The 20,000-nt window shown below is 37.4% G+C and overlaps 1 protein-coding gene across 1 annotated transcript in view; it reads right to left on the bottom strand.

The window, feature by feature from the left end:
- The window catches only part of ZFHX4 (zinc finger homeobox 4), a 188,888-nt gene that overhangs the window by 4,061 nt on the left and 164,827 nt on the right, over positions 1-20,000 (bottom strand). Inside the window, 6 exon segments of the mRNA XM_008000930.3 lie at positions 1-148; positions 6,973-10,348; positions 10,350-12,394; positions 12,904-13,021; positions 13,587-13,787; positions 14,175-14,308. The exon segment at positions 1-148 is cut by the window's left edge and continues 4,061 nt beyond it. Coding sequence (XP_007999121.3) covers positions 1-148; positions 6,973-10,348; positions 10,350-12,394; positions 12,904-13,021; positions 13,587-13,787; positions 14,175-14,308 — 6,022 coding nt within the window.

Below are 20,000 nucleotides of genomic sequence, written 5' to 3'. Positions count from 1 at the left end.
GAGGATGAAGGAGGAGGAGGAGGAGGAGGTGGTGGAGGTGGTGGAGTCTGCAGCAAAGGTTTGGTGGGGGCACTGCTGAGAGACAGGGCAGGAGACGAAGTAGCTGAAGTAGGAAACCCAAGCATGCCTGCACCGGGAGGCGTTAAAGCTGAAAATAACAACAGAGAGACAGTCACTGTCAATGTACAGAACAACATCGGAAGTTTGTATGCTTAACACCTAAATACAACTCACTAAGGACATTGCTATATCAGAAAAGATGTATTATACACAATAGGAAATTCATGATCACCACCTGAAACTTCAACATAGGGCTTTCCTGTGTTTACAACATTTCTTATATTAGTTTTAACCCCCACCAGTAACGCTAAGAATGTAAGCTGCATATTTTAGCAACATTTTACTCAGAAAACAGGCTCTCATGTTATGAAAGATGAATAACAAAAAAAATCATCGTGAACTATAGTGGTTCCTTCTAATTGATACACCTTGCAAGATCCCTATTCTGTTACTCATTTTAAGCAATTTTTACTGTACCTCTGGGAAGGCAGGCTCTCTCCGTCCTTCACTTGAGCAGTTCGATAATTACCACGTTCACTAAAAGTAATTATCTATCAAATAAAATGAAATCCATCTGCCTATGTTCCACTAGAAAAATACGTTTACATTGAATAAAGAAGGTGATAAGCTAATTAAATAGCGATAGTAAATGATCACTGAAGACACCAAAAAACAAACAACAGTGAAGTCGGAGCCATTCATTACTAGGACTGAACAAGGTTAGCATGATTTCATTTCTAAGAGTGTAGGTTAAGCTGTTCATTACCATCCTGACCACTTGCCTAACCAAGTACTTGATAGGAACTGCATATATTAATAGTCAACTTTACCACCTCCAAAATATGCTTCTTCCAGGTTTGCTTGCAGTACGCAAACATGATTCTCACCTCATTAGAGCAGGGAAACTGAATGATCAGTAGGCAGAAACCTGTGGGTACAGCATGGCTCCTACAGGAATGTAAAAGATCTTTGCTGTGTTTCAAGTAGCCAATATAACGTAGTGGCTGATAATAACCTATTACACAGCCATTTTTATGAGGTAAATAGTTGGCTGGGAAACTGAAGGACAGCTCAGGACAGAAAAGGGATTTGCAAAAGCCTGTGCCTTTTCTGAAGATGTTTTTAGAGGCAAGTAAAGTTGACTGCAAAAGGAACAGACCAGAGGTCTAATGGCTGGCTGATAGTAATTCATTCTTGAACAAGGGACGGCTTACCAAATGATCATGACAAGGACTGTGATGGAGGTCTGGTGTGCACAAGGAAGAATTAACCAGGAGAAGGCGAATAAAGTTTAATTACCAGTGCATAGCTCTAGAGGGAATTATCATACGACTTCATAGAGCCATCTTGTTAATATTGGTCATAGTCTTACCTCCATGCTAAATGCAACATGTGAGTGTAAAAAAAAAAAAAAAACAAAAAAAAAAACGGAGAGAGAGAGACATAAAAACTGCATCCTTCTTTTTCCTTAGCTAAGGAAAAAAAAAAAAAAAAAAAAGCCTCCATAGTTTCTTAATTGATCTTTACCCAACTGAGAAAGCTTAGCATTCAAGATACTATAAAGTCAATATCACTCCCTCCTTGACCCTTATCCTTATCATGTTACCCTCAGTTAGCCTAGGGTATTACTGGCTGCTCTTCTTTTTAACTTTGCCACACCCAAGTCTTCTCTGACTTACTTTGATATAATTTCTACAGCTGTAATAGTGATAGTCTCTAAGGAGTTTCCATGATGTTAGAGAACAATCTCCCAGCATCCTCAATGGCAGTGGGGGACTGATGTTAAACATTCCATTTTTAAATAAGAAAACTGAGTCCTAGGAGTGTTAGGTGCTTGACAAAGAGAATTTATAACTCAATGGCAGATGAGCTAGAGGAGACTACATTTCATATCTGTCAGTCCAATTTATCTTCTGGTTTAATTGAATCAATTTCAGGGGTTAAATAATTCAAATATCTAAGATGCAAAAAGGAAAGAAAATCCAGGAAAATAACATTATATTTCCAGAAAAAAACTGAGAGCAAATACACATATTTACTGAAGAATGGCTCACACATTTAAAAGAAATGTAAATAAAAATGGCCCAAGCCTTACTGGTGTATGATAGGAATGAATGAATAAACTCTCTGATCTTTAATCCAATTTAGTAATAGATGTCTAGATTCCTGGGACTTAGACCTAGCCGTAGGGAAAACTGTGAAGTAAAAGATTTCTCTTTGGGGTCCACAAGCATAACTCCCTTGCCTTTATTCCTAAATTCTGTGTCTGGTATTGCCTTTCTACTAGCATGTTTATAAAAATTCATTAGCAAGAAAGAATTGAAGAAATGAATAAAGTAGTATGAAAAAGGTTCAATATATACTAGATTCAATAATTTTTTAGGTTCCTTCCTGCTATGATATTCTGATTTCATCACAGTCTATGCAACTTTCCATTCAACAGAGGATAATATGTCCAGTTAAAGGAATTAGTATCTAATTGTAAAATTTCAGACCTGAGTGATTCAGGTGGAGGACACTTTACTTGCATTGCTAAAATATTACATTGGTAGCCAGATTCTTTTGCCTACTCACAAAACCAACCTTAGTTCTAGATCTCATAATAGTACAACTTCCTAAAAAATAATTGTACTCCTTTTCACCTAATTTCCCCCCTAAATCTGAGGAAATTACTGGCCTCCCTATCTCTGACATGAAAATTTAAGACAAGATAAATTTTAAGGAACAGAGACATGAGAAAAACAGTAATTGTGGTTAGAAAGCAAGATGGATCAATAGTTGTTGACTTAGTCTTTCCCATCATATAGGATCTACATGTTTTTATCTAGGGTTACATAATGAAGTAATAAAGATTTTGAGAAGACTGCAATAGGAATCCCAAATAATCCTAAATCAAAGATTATCAGGAATTAAAAAAATATTCAACATCTTGACGAAAAAAGCTGAGTTAAATAATGAGCTACTCTAAAAATTTTGGGAAAAGACATGTAGATTAAGAATAATAAACTATGTGCATTTGGCTTACTAGTAAAATAAATAAGCCTATAAAAATTTGCAGTAAAATATTAGTAGCCAGAAAACCAGAAATAGAAGAGAAAAGCTGAACAGTAACAGAGATGTGGAATAAGTGGTGGTAATTTACAATTAAATGTGCATCAAATTTTATCTTTTATCCAGTTAGATTTTAAATATACATTCTTTCCTATTTCCCAACTCCCACTGCAGTTCTTAGAAATTTCACATAGAATTAAATTTTTTTCTGTAAATATTCTCATACTACCATCATTTTGTTGGGTTTTGTTTCTCTGAAACAGTTACCTATTCCTGAAAGTAATGCTTTCAGAAGAAAATGCCTGCTTCATAATGTACTCATATGTAGTTCATTTTCTCCAAGTTTCTTTGACTGAGGTCCCTCAAGTTTATATCTGAGGTTGGAAATGAAAATAATTATGTACACGGGGCCAAAGACAATTGTGCTAAAATTATTAAGGACTTACTCTTATCTAGATTTACCCCAAATGTGCTAGTAAATTACATTAAAGTATGAGAAAAATGCAAAAGGCATGTTCTAAAGTTCCATTTAAGGAAATCAGCTTAGGCAGTATTTCCAAACACTAATGGAACATTTAAAATCAGTCACTGCTTAAAATGATAAAGTAAATAAATTAAAAATAGAAAAGCAAGTAATTTTTTATTCACTTTGGGCATAATCCCAAAGCCAGCTAACACTCTAAAGGATAAAATACAAATTTAAAGTTTTCTAATTTTTCCAGGTACATAAACATAAATTGATTTTCTATGGCCATTCTCCCTTTTTTACGTATGATCATGATAGAAAAACTAGGATGTGAACAAAAATTAAAGAAAAAATAATTCATTTTATTAAAAAGTGAGCAAAGCAATAGTAGGTAGTGATACTGAACACAGGGCTAGCCACTGCTTAGGAAGCAAGCATACATGATGAATATTATGCTGGAAAGGGCCTTCTTAGTGATTTTGAAGGAATAAAAAATTTGCAGATATCTTGGAAGGTAAGAAAGTTTTGTGAGTATTAAAGTCAATATCCAACCAGAAAAACAATTCTACCTCCCAAAATAAAATAAAGTGTATGTTTAAACCAGGAAATTCAGAAGTTGATAAATACTAAAACTGAACATTTTTACACTGCAGTTAAGCTATTTTTGGGGTGTAGCCTTTGAATAAACTCTTATAATCATCTTATATTCACTGAAGTGATTTTCAGTGATTTCCTTCTATTTAAAATCTTGGAACCTGCTTTCAAAGGGATGAGACATGCTTAAAATGAAGGCTTTTCCATAACTAAATCTTATTAAAAAGGAGCCAAGAGGAACTTGTCATATTCTCAAAGATGTTCATATTAATAACAAATTGTAGCAAGAGCCCAGGGCTTGTAAGAAATGCAGAAATATTTTACTTATAATGTTCTTTTGATTTTGCCTTAGCTGGTATGTCTATCTCTCCCATTAAGCAAAGAAGATAATTGTTTGGTGACAGATAATATAGTAGAAAATGATCATAGGAAAATGGAGAACCGCAGCTCTACTGAGCTGGTTGAAAAAATCAGCACTACCCACCATAAGTAAATTAACCTAATAAAGACATGAACTGAAAGTGCGGGAACTCAGGCGCTTAGGTGGGGCCCCACTGGTATTAATGTTTAAAATCTCTCACAAAGGACTAAGTTGAGAGAAACTGAAAATTTCAGTAGGTAGCAATGTTCATGGAGTTCTTCTCTTTATAACACTCTCCTGTCTGTTTCGGTCCATGATTTAATAAAGCAGCAGATATAACAGCTCTGAGTTCCTGGGTACCTTGTGTGTTTAAAGATACTCCTAGCTGTGAAGTGACTGCCTCCAATATCTTCTCACCAATGCTATTACAAATAGGACCTGTATTTTTGGGAGAGGATATACTTTATGCTGAGTAGCATGAGAAAAAAAGGTTAGTCTATTTAAATATTTCATAAATATCTCTTTCTCCTCCTTTCTCACTTTCTTTCACCTAGGCCCTCTGGCTGCCCATATCAGAGTGATTGACCAAAGGGCAGTTGGCAGAAGGACAACTGTCCCAACAAAGGCCTTCAGACTCAGTGGAGAAAAAAACAAGGTGTTTTGACCACCACTTACTGGGATGACAACACAGTCATCATCAATCAAAGGAGACTTGAAGATTAAAGGTACAGATATTTCAACTGTTTTTAGCCCATGTAAAAATATCAAAACTCTTCTACTTTACGTAAATGATCATAGAAATCTTTCCATATAAGATATTTTTCTGAGTTAATAATCAGTTGTATGTAAAATGGGACCAGAAAATAACAAGACTTGTACCGTACACCAAAAACAAACAAACAAACAAAAAACTGTCATTGCATTATTCTTCAAATACTTGTGTTTTACTTAAATACAATGTACAACCAAAACACTTAATTATAGCTCTAATATTTAAGGCTCCAAAATTGTCTAGATAATGAAGCCCAAAGTACCTTTGGGGTGAGGGAAGGTGGTATGACAGTTCACGGAAGGAACATGGCAGACATTTTCTTGGTGACATTCTTTATATGTATAGTTCCATTCTGCTTCTCTTAAAAACCAACTCACTCAGAACAGAAAACCAGATAAGCTGGCAGTGGCTGAGGGGCCATAGGATGTCATTGTTTTCACACCTCCCAAACTAAAAGTTAAAATAACTTAAGATCATAGTGGCAATTTTGTTTTTCTGTAAGAAAATGATGGAATTGAAAAGTTTGAAATTTATGTAAAAAGTCAACTTGTAAAAACGAAAAAAGCTTTCCTTATTTTTTGTAAACATAGATATATATATAATTAGTGAATTCTAGATGTCCGTTTAACATGCTAAATTATCCTTTTAAAAAGAAAAAAATCATTGATAATTTAGAAAACAAAACTTACTTAAATTATAAAGAACTATGTTTTTCTATTTTGGGTGATGTATAACTTTTGTTCTATTTTTGGCTACACGACTGGCCAGCACATTATATCCGTTTATTTAACATAATATATTTGAATACCTATACTTATTCACAAAAGCCAAACTGTGCAAACTGCTTATCTTTTGATGAACACACAATTAGATTCAGCATCTGAGGTTGCCTCAAACAGCTTTACAAATTTGTTATGCCTGAAGTAGAAACTTTATCTGGGGCTAGGCGTGAGGGAAGAAAGGCATGAAGTAAGGAAGAAAGGCATGAAGTAATATTAACGTATTTCTAAGGTTGCTGAGTTTATTTAAATAACAAGTAGCAATGGAGGTTACAAAACTCAAAATTGTATAGCAATGTTAATTTTGTATTATCACAGAAGTCATATTTTTAGTTGTTGAACTTTAAACATAAGCCCTATTAATCTGCTAGGAACCATGTGGGTGAATACCTGTGGCTGAAGGACTCAACTTTTGAACTCTGGGTGTCACAGGGTGGTGGCGTGTGGGACAAACAAAAACACCACTGCCCCATCCCTTGGAAAGACCATAAATTAAAATACCAATAAATGTATTAATTAATGTTTCTTTTTTTAAAATATGTGTACCAAATACTAAACCACATGTTTGTCCTGGAATGCCATCTGAAATCAAGATTGAAATTAGTATATAAATATAATATTTCTATGACATAGAGATGTAATAATACAAATAATATATATCTGAGAATCTGCTATGATCTACCTAGTCTTTATTTTTTGTGTGTGTGTGTTTCAGGTTGATCTACTTCATGGTAATTAGCTATAGCCCATATAATATTACTTTAAATAATGTATTGGTTTCACTAGCTGAAATTAAAATAAATCCAAAGGCACCCCGGTCTTGGTTACATGTGATTGTCTACCTGATGCTACTTAATTAACTAGACTGATTCTCCTTTAAATGACTTACTGTTTGAATTTTGTGGAAATCCCGGCAAGGAGGATGGACCGTTCATTCCGGGGAGAAGGACTGGAGGAAGGCCAGGAAGTCCGGGGTAGGTTGCTGGCAGGCTGATGCCGTGGAGAGAACTGCTGTCCATCATGCCTGGCTGCTGTACCGTCAAGCCCAGCACGTCTGAAGCTTTCTTTATACGATCAAGTTCTTGCTGTGCCATCAGCTGCCGAACCGTGGTCGGAGCCAAGTAATCTTTCTCCCGATCGAGCTGACTGCCAACTGTCTCCCTCACTTTTGAAATGTGCTGTTTGGAGAAAATGTGATCTCTGATGGACAAGCGGGCAGAGTACTTCACCCCGCAGAGGGTACACTCTGGTTTGGTGCCTTCCGTTCCACTTTGATTGATCATGAAAGGCTTCCCTATGTTAATTTTAAATTTCTTTTCCTTTGCCCTGGCATTTTGGAACCACACCTGGACCACGCGTTTGGGCAGACCAATTTCATTCCCTAGCATTTCACATTCTTGCATGGTTGGAGTTCGGTAGTCGCTAAAGCAAGCCTTGAGAACCTTGAGCTGAAGATTGCTCATTTGCGTTCGAAAACGCTTGTGACCCGGCCGGTCATTACTTTTGGATTTAAAGGGATTGGTGGATCCGAATGGATTTGGGGAGCTCGGGTCCGCTATGCTGGACGTTTCGCTGCGGTCGGCGTTGTCATCCGGGTCATCTGTGATGTAAAAACTTTGGTCGTGGTCGCCATCTTTGTCATTGAAATGGATGGATGGGCTTGTGAGAGAAAAGAGAAATTTGTCATCGCAGACCTCCGTGGTAGGTGTGGTTGCGGGTTTTGGCAGAGTATCCAGAGTTTTTGGCTCTTTGGGAGACAAAGCCGGTTTCGTATCTCCGGAACTTCCTGTGGTGCTTTCCATTTCAGTGTTTCCCTCGTCTCCGGTGGTGGCGTCACTGATTGCCGTATTAATCGATGAAGTCTCATCAAAATCGGTTTTATTTTGATCATACCCAGCCTCAGCAGGAGGGGCATTTAAATTCTCTACATCCTCAGAACACTCTGCTTTAAAAGAAGAAGGGCTTAAAAGATTCTTCGGCGACAGCTCTGCTGTTTTACTAACAGGTGTTGACACTGTAGAAGCCAATTCATTCTCACTTGATAGATCAATTTTAGTTAATGGCAAAGATGGGTAATCAAAATAAATGTATTTCTGTGGGCTTTCTCCCCCATCTTCGGTGGTTATTAAAGGGCTTGGTGGCAAGCTGTAACCTGCCTGCTTTCCTTCATTCCAGTGCCGTGAACGAATGTGGCTTTCTAAGGCCGACTTTGCTTTAAACAGGGCTCGGCAAAACGGACACCGTTTATGAGACTGTGCTGGACCCACCGCCCGGAACTGGCCTTTCCTCTCCCGCGCTCGTGTATTCTGGAACCAGACTTGCACGACCCTTTTTTTCAGCCCTACTTCGCGTGCAATATGATCAAGCATTTTTCTGGTAGGATTGGAATCCAGCAAGTATTTTTCATAGAGTATTTCCAGCTGTTCCGGCGTGATCGTGGTTCTCAAGCGTTTATCTCGGTGTTGATCTTCACCACTATTCCCTCCTTCTTTTTCACTGCAATTATTATCTTCTTTATCGTCCAGTTTCCTTTTTAGGGAAGCAGCAACGGTTGTGGGGGCTGTGGTGTGGGAGGAACTGGCTTGAGGTGGCATTTGAGTGAGGGAACTGCCCAGCAGTTGTCCAGTCATCAGCGGATTGTTGGGGTCGAATATCATGTAGGGCATGTCCATGGGCCTTTCCAAGAACGGAGAGTGAAGGAATTGGTTTTGAGCAGCAAGGAAGTGCATGTGCTGGTGTTCCTGCCAGAGTTCCAGAGTTGGGAAGGCAACTGTACACTGATCACACTGGTATTGTAGTAACTGTGGAGGTAGACTGTTCTGGAGAGACGTCATGGAAATTTGTAGTGGACTGGAAGGGACCGGTGTTTGAGAGGCTGAGGGAGGTCTTCCGATAAGTTGGGGTTGTTTTGGTGGCTGTGGCTGTGGCTGTGGCTGTGGCTGGGCTGTGGATGCCTGCGGTGGGTCTGAGGAAGTCGATGCTAATGGCAGGGTTGGTTTGGTGCCTTGAGAAGGGGGAGAGGGGTCACTCTGCTTTGGCTTTTCTGCGGGATATTCAGGTTTGGGAGAGGTCTTCTCAGGTTCTGGTTTGGGTGATGGAATCAGGGGGGTGCTGGTCCCAGAGCCAGAACTTGCTGCAGGGGCAGCAGTGTTTTTGGCTGCATCCGTTTGGCCAGACACTGTGCAATGCTTGTACACCACTTGATCGGTGGCATCCATGGAGTCTTCTGTTTGGCTTTCATCCTGGGCATCATCATCTTCATCCTTGTAACACTGCTTTTTCTGATGCGTAATCAAGTCAAAGATCCTGGGGAAAACCACATTGCACTTTTTACACTGGTACTGCATGTTGCTTGTTCGAATGTACCGTTCATTAGTGAGTTCTCTTTTTTCATTATCTTTTGTTTCTGCTTGATTCTCATAACTCTTTCGTGCTTTCTGACGAGCATTCTGGAACCATACAACAATAACCCGGGTAGGCAGATTGAGAACAGTGGAGAGTTGTTCTATTTCATCATCTTTTGGGTAAGCGTTTGTGTCAAAAAAGTCTTGCAGAACCCTAAGCTGGTAGTCAGTAAATCTCGTTCTAGAAGACCTTTTGCTGAATGATGCATCAGATTTATAATGTTCTAAAGAGGTGGGTTGTGGATCAATTCTGATGTCTTCTAAAACCGTTATAGGAGGGTTACTGAAGTTGTATGGCGAATCTTTATTTCTCTGTCGTTCCTTAAAAAGTGTATTTCGAAACCAGTGTTTGATAACTTTTTGGGAGAGGCCAGATTTCTCTGCCATTTCCTGGATCTGTTCTTCACTTGGAGAATTATTGATGTCAAAATAAGCCCTCAGGATTTTTAGCTGATCATCCGTAATTCTTGTCCGTGGGCGTTTGAACTGCGAATGTCTTAAAAAGTTGGGATCTAATCCGAGTTGCTGCTGGCAAAGTTGGGTGAGGTCTGCAGATAGTGCGTCCATCTGTGGCAGCTGCAGGGCAAGCTGGGGAGGAAGTGCAGGGTGTTGCACAGGTTGCATCATAATGGAAGGAAAGAGTGGCAGGTCCAGAGAAACCGGCAGTTGGACCTGCGGGGGAGCAGAAGGTGGAGGAGGTGGGGGAGGAGGAGGAGGGGGTGGTGGTGGTGGTGGTGGCGGGGGAGGAGTGGGTGGTGGGGCTTGTAGAGGAGTAGAAACTGTGTTGGGGATCTTTACAGGACCCATAGAAGGCGGCTGTGGAGGAGCCGGAGGCAAGGGAGGAGGAGGTGGTGGCGGGGGGTGGCGTTTCTGGAGAAGATGGAGAAATTGGATAAAGTTTGTCATAGGCCTCCCTATATTGACGAGCAAATTTTTCTAGCGCTCCATATGGAAAAAATTGCCCATGTACATGTTCTTGGTGACTCTTTAAAATAAGAACATTGGAAAACAATTTACCACATGTTCCGCATTCTAGTTTGTCAGTGTTTTCGCCTTCACCACTTTTGCCTTTCTTCTGTACCTTCTGCCTGTTTTCGTTATACTGAATGACCAGTTCAAAACCAAAGTTTTCCAATAACGCTTTGGCAGCATTTCCTCTGGCCCCTGAAGCTATTCGGGGTGGTGGGATGGATGGTTCCAAGGATTTTTGCTTCTTTGTGTCTTTGCCTTCTTTGAGTCCTTCACCTTCACTTACAAATTCCTGCTTTGGTTTTTCTGGCTTTTCAGAAATATCTTCTGCCTCCTTATAAGATGGCGCATCCTTCATGATTTGGCAGTCTGCACTCACTATGTTACTTTGCTCTTGTTTCAGTAATTTGCTTGCCTGCTGTTGCTGCTGCTGCTGTGGAGGTGGCGGCTGCTGCTGCTGTTTTTGCGGCTGCAGCTGGGGCTGTGAGGTTTGGTATTGTTGTGCTTGTTGCTGTAGTATCTGGAGTTGAGTTTGGCCAACGTGATGTTGGGTTTGAATCTGCTGCTTTAGGTCTTCAAGCAAGGAGCCAGCCATTCCTGTCATGCCAGGCATCCCAAATGTGGCAGAGCCTGGCAAGCCCAAATCTGGCCCCAAGCTAAACTCCGTCCCAGGTATGTAAAATGGAAAGAGAAACTGAGGCTGCTGAAACTGCAGCAGTGCTTCTGGGGTCATAGGAAAATGAGGCAAAAAGGCTGGGTTTAGAAACTGAGGCTGAAAGAATGCGGCTTGCTGTTGTAATTCGTGCTGTAGTTGCATCTGAATTTGTGCTGGTGACTGTGGTGGGTGATGTGTAGGTTGAGCAGAGATTAATTCAGGAGTTTGCTTTTTATTTAATTCTTTGGCATCTAAATGGGTATCTTTGCTGTTTACAGCTGCTAAACTCATGGAATCTAACATCCCTTGGCCAGGGCTGTTAACATTTGCTGCAATACTGTGCCCACCAGCCACATGACCACCGGGCTCCAGCTTTGCAGCCCTAGCCTTTGTCTGATGGAGCACAGACCTCATGTGGATTTCCAGTGTTGAGCTTTGGCTGTATGCAACATTGCAGATGCTGCACTTGTAGGGTTTGTTATCTGTGTTGCTGTTGGTTTCTTGTGGAACAGGACTGGAGGCTTCCTGCAAAACTTTTTTCAGCTTATGCAAGTGAGAAACTGAATTATAGTGGACCAAGAGAATGTTCTTTTGGGTGAATGACTCTTTACACACTGTACATTTATATGGACGAGATGGATCGAGGAATTTTTCCATCGTAAAATTGGGCCCTTTTCTAAAAGGTAAGGTCCGCTTTGGTTCAGAGCCCATGTCGTCTGGAATAGAGCTACTATCACTTCCTACAGGACTTGCTTTCCCTTCGTGGTCCACCTCGTACTCTCTCTCCATTTCCTGCTCTAGGCCATGGTCATCCTGGGCCATGGTTTCACTCTCTGCCCACAGTTCTCCATTCACGGGCAAGGAGGCATACAGCTGTTGAAGTTCGGCTTCACTCAGTTCGGGGTGGCCTGCTTCCAAGTGTTTTTTTAAAGCCTGGAATGTACGAAAACTGCGCTGGCAGAGGTTACACATTGTCGCAGCCCGAATTGCATGATACTGGGAATGTATCTGAAGCTTCTGCATAGTTTTGAAAGCCAAGCTACAATGGTTACAGCGATACTTATAGACATGGCGGTCAGAAACAGAGAGCGGTTGCCTTTTTTGCTGTTCATTTAATTGATCTTGCAGTGTGTCTGGGATTTTCACATCCTTACTGCTATTTTTATTCCATTCTGAGACTTCTGAGGGTTCTTTAGTTGGTTTCTGCTCCTCATTCTTTACTTCCACATTAGCCTTTGAATCCTCAAGACCTGCCATGCTTTTGTCATCCATTGGACTTTCACCTATTAGGAAAAAGCACAAACATCTCTCTTACAATAAGAAAATCTACTCCTTAAATATTAATTAATATTATAAATAGGGGCCTCTAAAGGCTTCTGCTTAACTAATTCTTTAAAGAAATGTTTACTGAGCAACTACTATGTGGCAAGCACTGGACTGGGTACTGGGAATATAAAGGCAAACAAATCACCTCTGGCCTCAAGAAATTACAGAAAAGGGAAGCAAGTCAAAGGTCATTACAGCTTGCTGCAATTAGTGTGATACTAAGGGCCATCCCTTGGTGTTCATGAATTAGATCACACAGAATTTTCCTGGGTATCTGACCCTGAGGTCACTTACAGATAACCAGACATAAAATATGCCTTGGAAAATATGGCTCTTTGAAATGGCATACATTTTTCCCCCATGCTTTACAAAAATCTTTTGATAGTAATAATCTTTGGGCACTACCACAAATGCAAAGCCTCTAAGCTTTGTGTTGTCCACAAGTCTTGATGATAAGATGGCATACCTGAATATTTCCCAGACGCCTCAGCTGTCATGGCTGCAGGCATGTCCCGCTCTGATTTCTCAGAGGCAGTTGCTGGCAGTAGCATACTGTTTGGCATCATCACATCAGGGACAGGCACCTTTGAAAACCAAAGGGGTTTATGTCAAATGTACCCCAGAAATCACAAATTCCATCACATCTCTCTTTTGCTGGTAGCATATCCCACTTAAATTTTTTTTTTTTTCCTTAACCAAAGCAGGGATGTTTTGTGGATGTTACAGATCAATGCCACACCTTCAAACTTTAGATCAATGCTGTGGCAATGTATTATTATTATTATTATTATTATTATGGCTTACAGGTTTCTGTAAGGGGTTTTTTTTTTTATAATGATAATGAAGCAAGTTTGAAATGCAAGGTGCCCACTGGGGTTATTTGATGAACATTATAGATATAAAAAGAAGACTGCAAAATAATGTTCTTTACTAAGCGATGCCTTGTTCTATATTTTTTTCCAAGCAAAAGAGGTCACATATGGGCCTTGAGTGTGATTACTATAACATGAGCAATAACAGAGCTTTAAGTAGCTCTGAAGAAATACAATATAATATAAACAATATAATATAAACCAATAATTACAGATTTTATATTGACATTCTTAACACAGATTTTGTCACACATGCATCAATATTTGGTATCCTTACTGTCATAAGCAGCTTCTCAACACAATCTGGAGACACACTGTGCAAATGTGTCAGATGCAGTTGGAGATGCATTTTGTTGCTGAGGACGTCCTGGCAGAGAGGACAGCAGATGACCGGCTGCACCGAGTGCTGTGATAGGACATGCATCTGGATACGACTTTGGTCCCTACTATTGTAGTTACAATAAGGACATTGATAGAACTGGAAAATATTGAATAAACATGGCCACTATTAGTTAATGCAGTTCTCATTTGATACATAGTAGTTGTATTTTAGGGGTACATGTGATATTTTGATACATGCTTACAATGTGTAATAATCAAATAAGGGTAACTGGGATATCCATCACCTCATACATTCATTATTTCTTGTACTGAGACCACTTCAAATCTTCTCTTCTAGCTATTTGAACATAGTTAATGTATTCTGATGACTTTAGAACATCAGAAGTAATACCATGAGTTAATTATATTGCCAATTGCAATGTCTACATACATTTCAACAGCATGGAATCATTTGGGGCTTTAAAACTATCAGGAGCAATAAAAAATAAAGATTTACACAATAAAGGAGGAAAAAAATATTTACCTGTTCATGACAGAATTTATTGTCCTCTGTAGGTTTTGACCTTTTTGTTGCAACATCCTCTTCTTTTGCCAGCAGGAGTGGCTGGGTACCCCCTGCCACACTAACTTTTAGTTCCTTCTCTGGTATGATTATCCCTGATTCCCAAAAAAGAATAGAACAACTCAATTTAAAAACACAATTTCAAAATGAGAAAAATTATGTTTTTCAAACAGCTGTGATTCTAAACACACTGAATCACAAAAAGAACCTATAAGCAGTTTTAAATAATGTTAATCTCAAAAGGCAATAAGAACATTTCTTTTTGTCCACTGACTAAGTGGACTTTATAAATGTATTTTCAAATGTACTCCTGTTTCATGTTTAGATAACCCTAGGTGGCCTTGAAAGATTCATCAATAACACATGCTCTCTGGTGTCTCAGAATGCCTTTACCACATTAAAGCAAATCTACTCCCTTTCACAAATACTAACTTAAAAAATCATTATTTCCACTAACATTTAATTACCTATCTCTTTTCTGAAATTCTTTGACGCTTAAAATATTTCAATATTCTGAGAAGGGTTGACTGATTATAATTCAGAAACTCAAATAATAATAATTTTATGTCATGAATGGATTTAAAAATGGAAAGGATTGTAAAATTAATCACATACATCTGCTGCTGCTATTAGTGATTTACTCTTTGCTGTAGATATTTCAGCAGTTGGCTGTACATATAACATTTAGTACAAATCTCAAGAAGACAATGGTTTTATGAGGTTAATCCAAATATTTGGTGTTAAAAATTATTTCAAATTTTGCCTAGACCAGCAGTGTAATGTGTAGGAGCCTCATACACATCAAAGAAAAGAGTGCAATTCTAATTTCCCAGTCTAACAGAAAATTCTTTCCAGCATCAATTTGCCCAATAATCTCCTCTGCAAGGCTAGATATTACAGCGACATTGGGTAGGCATGTCACATACATCTCACGACAAACACAAAACCTCATTTACCAGCCATTCCAATCTCATCATAGCATGGCATCATCTGACCTTTTTTCTGCTGTTTATTATGAGTATTTCTAATTTTAACTTTCAATTTTCACCATCTTCCAGTCAATTTGCAACTAAATTATTTCCAGGGTGAGGACACTATCACTGGACAACTGGGTGCAAATACATCTTGAAATGCAATGAAGCTAAACCATTGATTGCTATCAGACCCCGCGTAAATATATAGTCCAGGCGTAATCTGATTGTATGCTGTGCATGAAGATTTATCTTGATTTTTTTTTCAATCCACATACGGTTCATATAAATGAACAAATTGCACCTTATTGCAAAATAACCCAGTTTTAATTTAAAAATAAGGTCAAGGATGTTATGGAAATAAAGTAAAAATAAACAAAAAAAATACATTCTATTTCAACTGTGAAGAGAGATGCATGTTTTATACCTTATAAATAATTTCAGAAATTTCAAATTCAGAAAGAAATATAAAAGCAAGAGTGATTCCATGCAGACCAAAATTAAAATATAATTTAAATGACATCATGACAATAATTTTATTCTCTTGTGGTTCATAGTAGACAGAGAATTAATGCAAAGTTTTCATCAGATTACACTGATACTGATTTCTAGATTTACAAGCACTAGAATTTATTTGAGTTGGTACATTTGTCTACATATATATATATATATATATATGTTGGAGATATTTAGGTTATTTCTAGATATTTGAAAAAATAATTTATGATATTTGAATTTGAATGAACTTAAATCCAAGAAAGACTGAAAACCTTCATTACATTGATTTAAAAATGCCCAAGTATTTGATATCAAAAGATACATCAAAATAGGAAAGTCATAATTCCTATTTTCTTGTCATAATTAACTCTGGAATAAAAAAATATATGTTTCTTTCTCAAAGTTGAATATGCTTTGGAATATTGTTTTAAAAGTGTTAAAAAACAAACATTTAAGAAAACTATGATATTTTATATTTTCAAATAAAACTTACTGCTTAAAGTGTCAAACTAAGTTGTATAAAATTATTGCCATTTAAATCAACCAATGTCTATCAATTGCCTTCACCTGTGAGATGTTTCTTTAAAAGTTCCCACACTAATAAGTAAGAATATATTTCCTTAGGAGAATAATACTCTGTCATATCCCCTTATCATTCTTTTGCGTACATGGTGGCATTGGACATGACCAATAAGTTGATCTGGGTCTCTGTGCTATCAAAGACTGTCACACACAAGATAAAAGAGAATTTTCATGACTTTGTTGCTTGCAGGCCCTTTGGATCATCAGAAATAGAATAAATATTTCAGAAACTTCTAAATCTATTAAATGTATAGCTATGGACTCATTTCCATAAGCATATATAATGTGTATTTTATTCTCATATTGAGACTGTCAGGGATCAAAAAATGTATTGATTTCAAGATCTGGAATATTTTACTAAGCCTACACACTGGTGTGCATAACGTATAATTGATACCATGTATATTAAGAATTATTTATTTTTATGCTTATTAATATTCATCAAAAATATAATTGCTTTTGAATTTAGTGATGTTCTATGCTGTATCAAAGAAGTAAGAGTTAAGTTTTAGGGTCACTATCACATGGCCGTTGCTACAACTCTTGGCTGTAGTACTCAACACAGTATGTGTCAGCCTCAAAATTTTTCTGGCTAATTAACTTAAACCATAATCTTAATATAAGCCAGGAGCCTCCTAAAGACCATTTTACTTGAAATTACAAAGAAGTTATAAATGAAAGCTAGAACATCTAACATTAGCTAGGTACCTCAAAAATGCGTGGCACTGATAGTAAGAGAAAGTAGAGAATATCAAGATGTGGTAACATGACAAAAATAGATTCTAGAGGATGAGGCAAGTCATCAGGATTATTTATGTAAAGACGAAGGATGTTACATTCTATGCGTGTATGCCTTTCTAACTCAAAGGGGTACTATCTTAGGTTTCATATTATGGCATCCCTGGTAAATTATAGAAAATCAACTCTGGGGTCTTTTTTCTAAGTTGTGTTGTCCTGGAAATGCCTATTAAATAAGGGTCAATTAATTTGAGGAAGGTTTTAAGTTTTATGATTGCTTATAGTTTATGTCTGCAACTTTATTTGAAATAAACCCTGTTGGTCACCCTAGATCAGAAAAAAATTTTAAATAGGATCCTAATTTATTTAGTGTTATTGAGGACAACACAATATTCTCAAAAAACAATGTCATTTTCATTCATTTTAAGTAAAAAATGAAGTCTAATTACAAATAAGCACTGCCAAATAGATGAAAAAAAAAATGATTACTTGTCAGTTATGGGATTATTTAATTTGCATGAGATTGCTAATATAAAAAATGACATAATTCATTTCAATGCAGATGCCGCCTTCTTAATAATTTTCAATCCCTAAAATACAGAAGGCTGTAAAATGGTTTATACTTATAAAAAGTAAGAAAAATCCAATAATGCACATATACTCAAAGCAAATCTTTTTTAAAAAAACTAAGTACAGAGTTATATTAATGAGTTAATGTTTTTAATAAAGTTTGAATACTATAAAACTTGGATATAACAGAAGATGTTATTCAACTCCAAATAATTATAAATTATAATTACCAGTACAGTATTCTTTCTAATGAGACTAGAATGAAAGGATAATTTTAATTGCAATAATGAAGGTTAATTTCCATCTTTCCTCATGTTTACTCCCTTATTAAAAAGTGGTCCCCTTAGCCAAGGCAGAGACATATTACATTTTCAATGCAAATGTATTAATCTGGATAAACTCTGTATTAATTCTTGTACTGCACAGAGCTATAATTTGGATTATAATTAATCTAAAGTGGCACTAGATTTAAATGACAATATAAATGAAGCATTAGAAGGCTTTTCTATTATGAATGAATATTCAACAAATATAACTTGCATATTGCCACGTCTCATTTTGAAAGCTCTACTCCTGCAGATTAATGTCAGCAACATAGCACAACAGCTTACACAAACATAGCCTTCCTAACATATGTTAATTCCTTCCTGTCTAAAAAAATTCTGTTAAAGTTGGCTCAAACTACCTTCCCATCTAACATACGAAGATAGTGATTAATTTGTAAGCTTGCTAGTATTTTTTGTTTACATTTATGACACATATAAAGAAAAACAATAAATATAAGTGGTTATTTAATCATTAGAAATACATATGAGAGAAAATCCATGGAATAATTTTTTAAACCTAAAAGCATTCAATTTAGAAGGCAGAAAACTTTGTTAAATGTTCATGTTAGTTGTCAGCCACAAGAGCTGTCTTGAAGGCTGGAAGGTTTTAAAGCTAAATATTAGCATTTCAGCAACTGCTTTTAGTTAGTTGGTCCTTGCTTAGAGCTTATTTTTTATCCTTACAGATAAACCCAGGAAGGCATTTCTATGGGGATAAAATTTGTTTTAAATAACTACCATTATACAATTGTCTGTATCCTCTCAAATGCCCAAGTCCTGTCTGGATGGTACAATTAGGTGCCCAAGGAAGAACAATAATTCATCAGCCCATTAGGGAGTGATTGAGCCCACTACTTTTGCAGAGCAGTAAGTGGCACTGGTAAAGACAGAGCCTTGGCATCTGTGCTATGTTCCAAGCCAGATTCTTTCCTCAATGGTAAAATTAGATCAATTTTTCTAGAGATTCCCAGAATCCATCCTTTACAAGGTACTAAATATTAGACATTTAAGACCTGGCATAATGTCATATACTTCAGTATTACACGGGCATTGAATTAACACAAATCTGATATCTCTGTTATACATTCTTCTGAAGAATGAGAAGGATATATTCTGCAATCTGTTTTGGTACTACTATGTGAAAGATACCGCTGAACGCAGACAGAACCTTGCCCTCTCTGAACCAGGCAAGCAGCTAATTTGATAAGGTCCATCACAGAAAGTGGAAAAACACGCCTTGCTATTTCCAATCTTTTTCAAATAAAGTTTAGACGGTACCGTCTTTCACATTAACTTATCACTAGGTACTTCTAATTCCTCCTCAGTAACTTCAGGAGCCAGCTTACTAATATACAGCTAAGGCTTTTTTTACATTGCTTGTGGCTTAATACCAACCTTAGATCTTCTTTGTTTAAGTCAAATCAGAATCATATGTTAGACACTATATCCTACGAGGAAATCTCAGTGACGCTTTTCTCACTGGCCTCCTGAAAGAAATTTAGTACTGAATAGTGTGGGGAGGGGAGCAGAGAGGCCCTTCAGATAATTTTTAAAGGGAATGCAAAACTTAGATATGCAAGGACTGAATTACAAATGTGGGATGATTCAGGTTTAAATAAACTTGCATGTAAAAATGATATTTTTTGCGCAACCCAATGTCTTCATAGTGAATACAAGCTCCTTTATATGCGGCTGTCACTGGAATTCAAGGAAAAGATAGATGACTACCTGAAACTAATAGGCTTGAACCCGTTTCAGCACTTCTTCTGCTTCAATGAGTCCAACATAATAAAACTAGGTATAGCGTGCAGCAAAAGTAGCCAATGTAATATTCATTGCAACCATAGATTTCCATCTCATACATACAAAGCATGGATGAAGTCATATATTTGCCAAATCAAACACAGTAAAAGCCTTAGGTATCCACACCAGATGCTGGCCTAGGGTTTGTTTGTGCACAAGTAAATGTCATGACACGAAGGTTTGTTTTCAAAGACAGTAGCTTTCATTACTGGGATTTGTCTATTCTAGAAGATCAAAATTACCCAGCACCTAATCCCTTTTCAATGATATTTCCTCTTTCTTAGGCTGAATCATCTGTA

This window comes from Chlorocebus sabaeus, chromosome 8, assembly GCF_047675955.1.
Source record: "Chlorocebus sabaeus isolate Y175 chromosome 8, mChlSab1.0.hap1, whole genome shotgun sequence".
NCBI classification, from domain to species: Eukaryota; Metazoa; Chordata; class Mammalia; order Primates; family Cercopithecidae; genus Chlorocebus; species Chlorocebus sabaeus.
Note: the sequence above shows the minus strand (reverse complement) of the source record. Positions and strands in the feature narration are given on the sequence as shown.